A 640-nucleotide genomic window follows, 5' to 3' on the forward strand; every position below is an offset into this window, starting at 1 on the left:
AAAAAAAAAAGCTTTGATCCCTCTAAGGTATCTATTTCACAGGGGGAAGAAACTGCTATTGAACATCCGTTGTTTAAAACTGAACTCGACCCCCACCTGTTGATCCTCAAGCAGTGATTGATAATGAACCCTTATGAACCCAGCATGTCATCAAATCATTCGAATTAATAGTATTAAGAAAAGGTATGAATGAGACTGGATATCTTCACAATACAAGAGATGTATTTGACTGGTTTCGATTACGTCTTCATAACGAGCGTGAGGTCACAGTCGTCAGGTGATTTACCAGCTCCCATGTAGTATATATATGCTATGTTTTTTTTTCTCTTATGTATGTATTTCTGATGAAGACGTAATCGAAACCGGTCAAATACATCTCTTGTATTGTGAAGATATCCAGTCACATTCATACCTTTTCTACATTTGTCAACATGGATACGTTTCAATTAGTATTAAATATGATAATCATGATGGTGATGACAAGGATGGTTAACGATGACCTTCAAGAACCCAACATATCACGTTATTAGGATTAATAGTAATAATGGTGATGATGATAACGATAATGATAACAAGAATGATAGCAGTGATTATAGCAGCAACATATATTATCACAAGATTCGAGTGAATAGTAAAATGG

The 640-nt window shown here is 34.8% G+C and overlaps 1 protein-coding gene across 1 annotated transcript in view; it reads right to left on the bottom strand.

The window, feature by feature from the left end:
* LOC138861869 (uncharacterized) overlaps positions 1 to 433 on the bottom strand; it is a 10,043-nt gene extending 9,610 nt beyond the window's left edge. The window contains exon 1 of the mRNA XM_070122277.1: positions 413 to 433. Within this exon, the coding sequence (XP_069978378.1) occupies positions 413 to 433 (21 nt within the window). The remainder of the gene's footprint in view (positions 1 to 412) is intronic.
* Positions 434 to 640: the final 207 nt, after the last annotated feature.

The sequence above is a fragment of the Penaeus vannamei genome, chromosome 5 (genome assembly GCF_042767895.1).
Source record: "Penaeus vannamei isolate JL-2024 chromosome 5, ASM4276789v1, whole genome shotgun sequence".
Classification (NCBI taxonomy): Eukaryota; Metazoa; Arthropoda; class Malacostraca; order Decapoda; family Penaeidae; genus Penaeus; species Penaeus vannamei.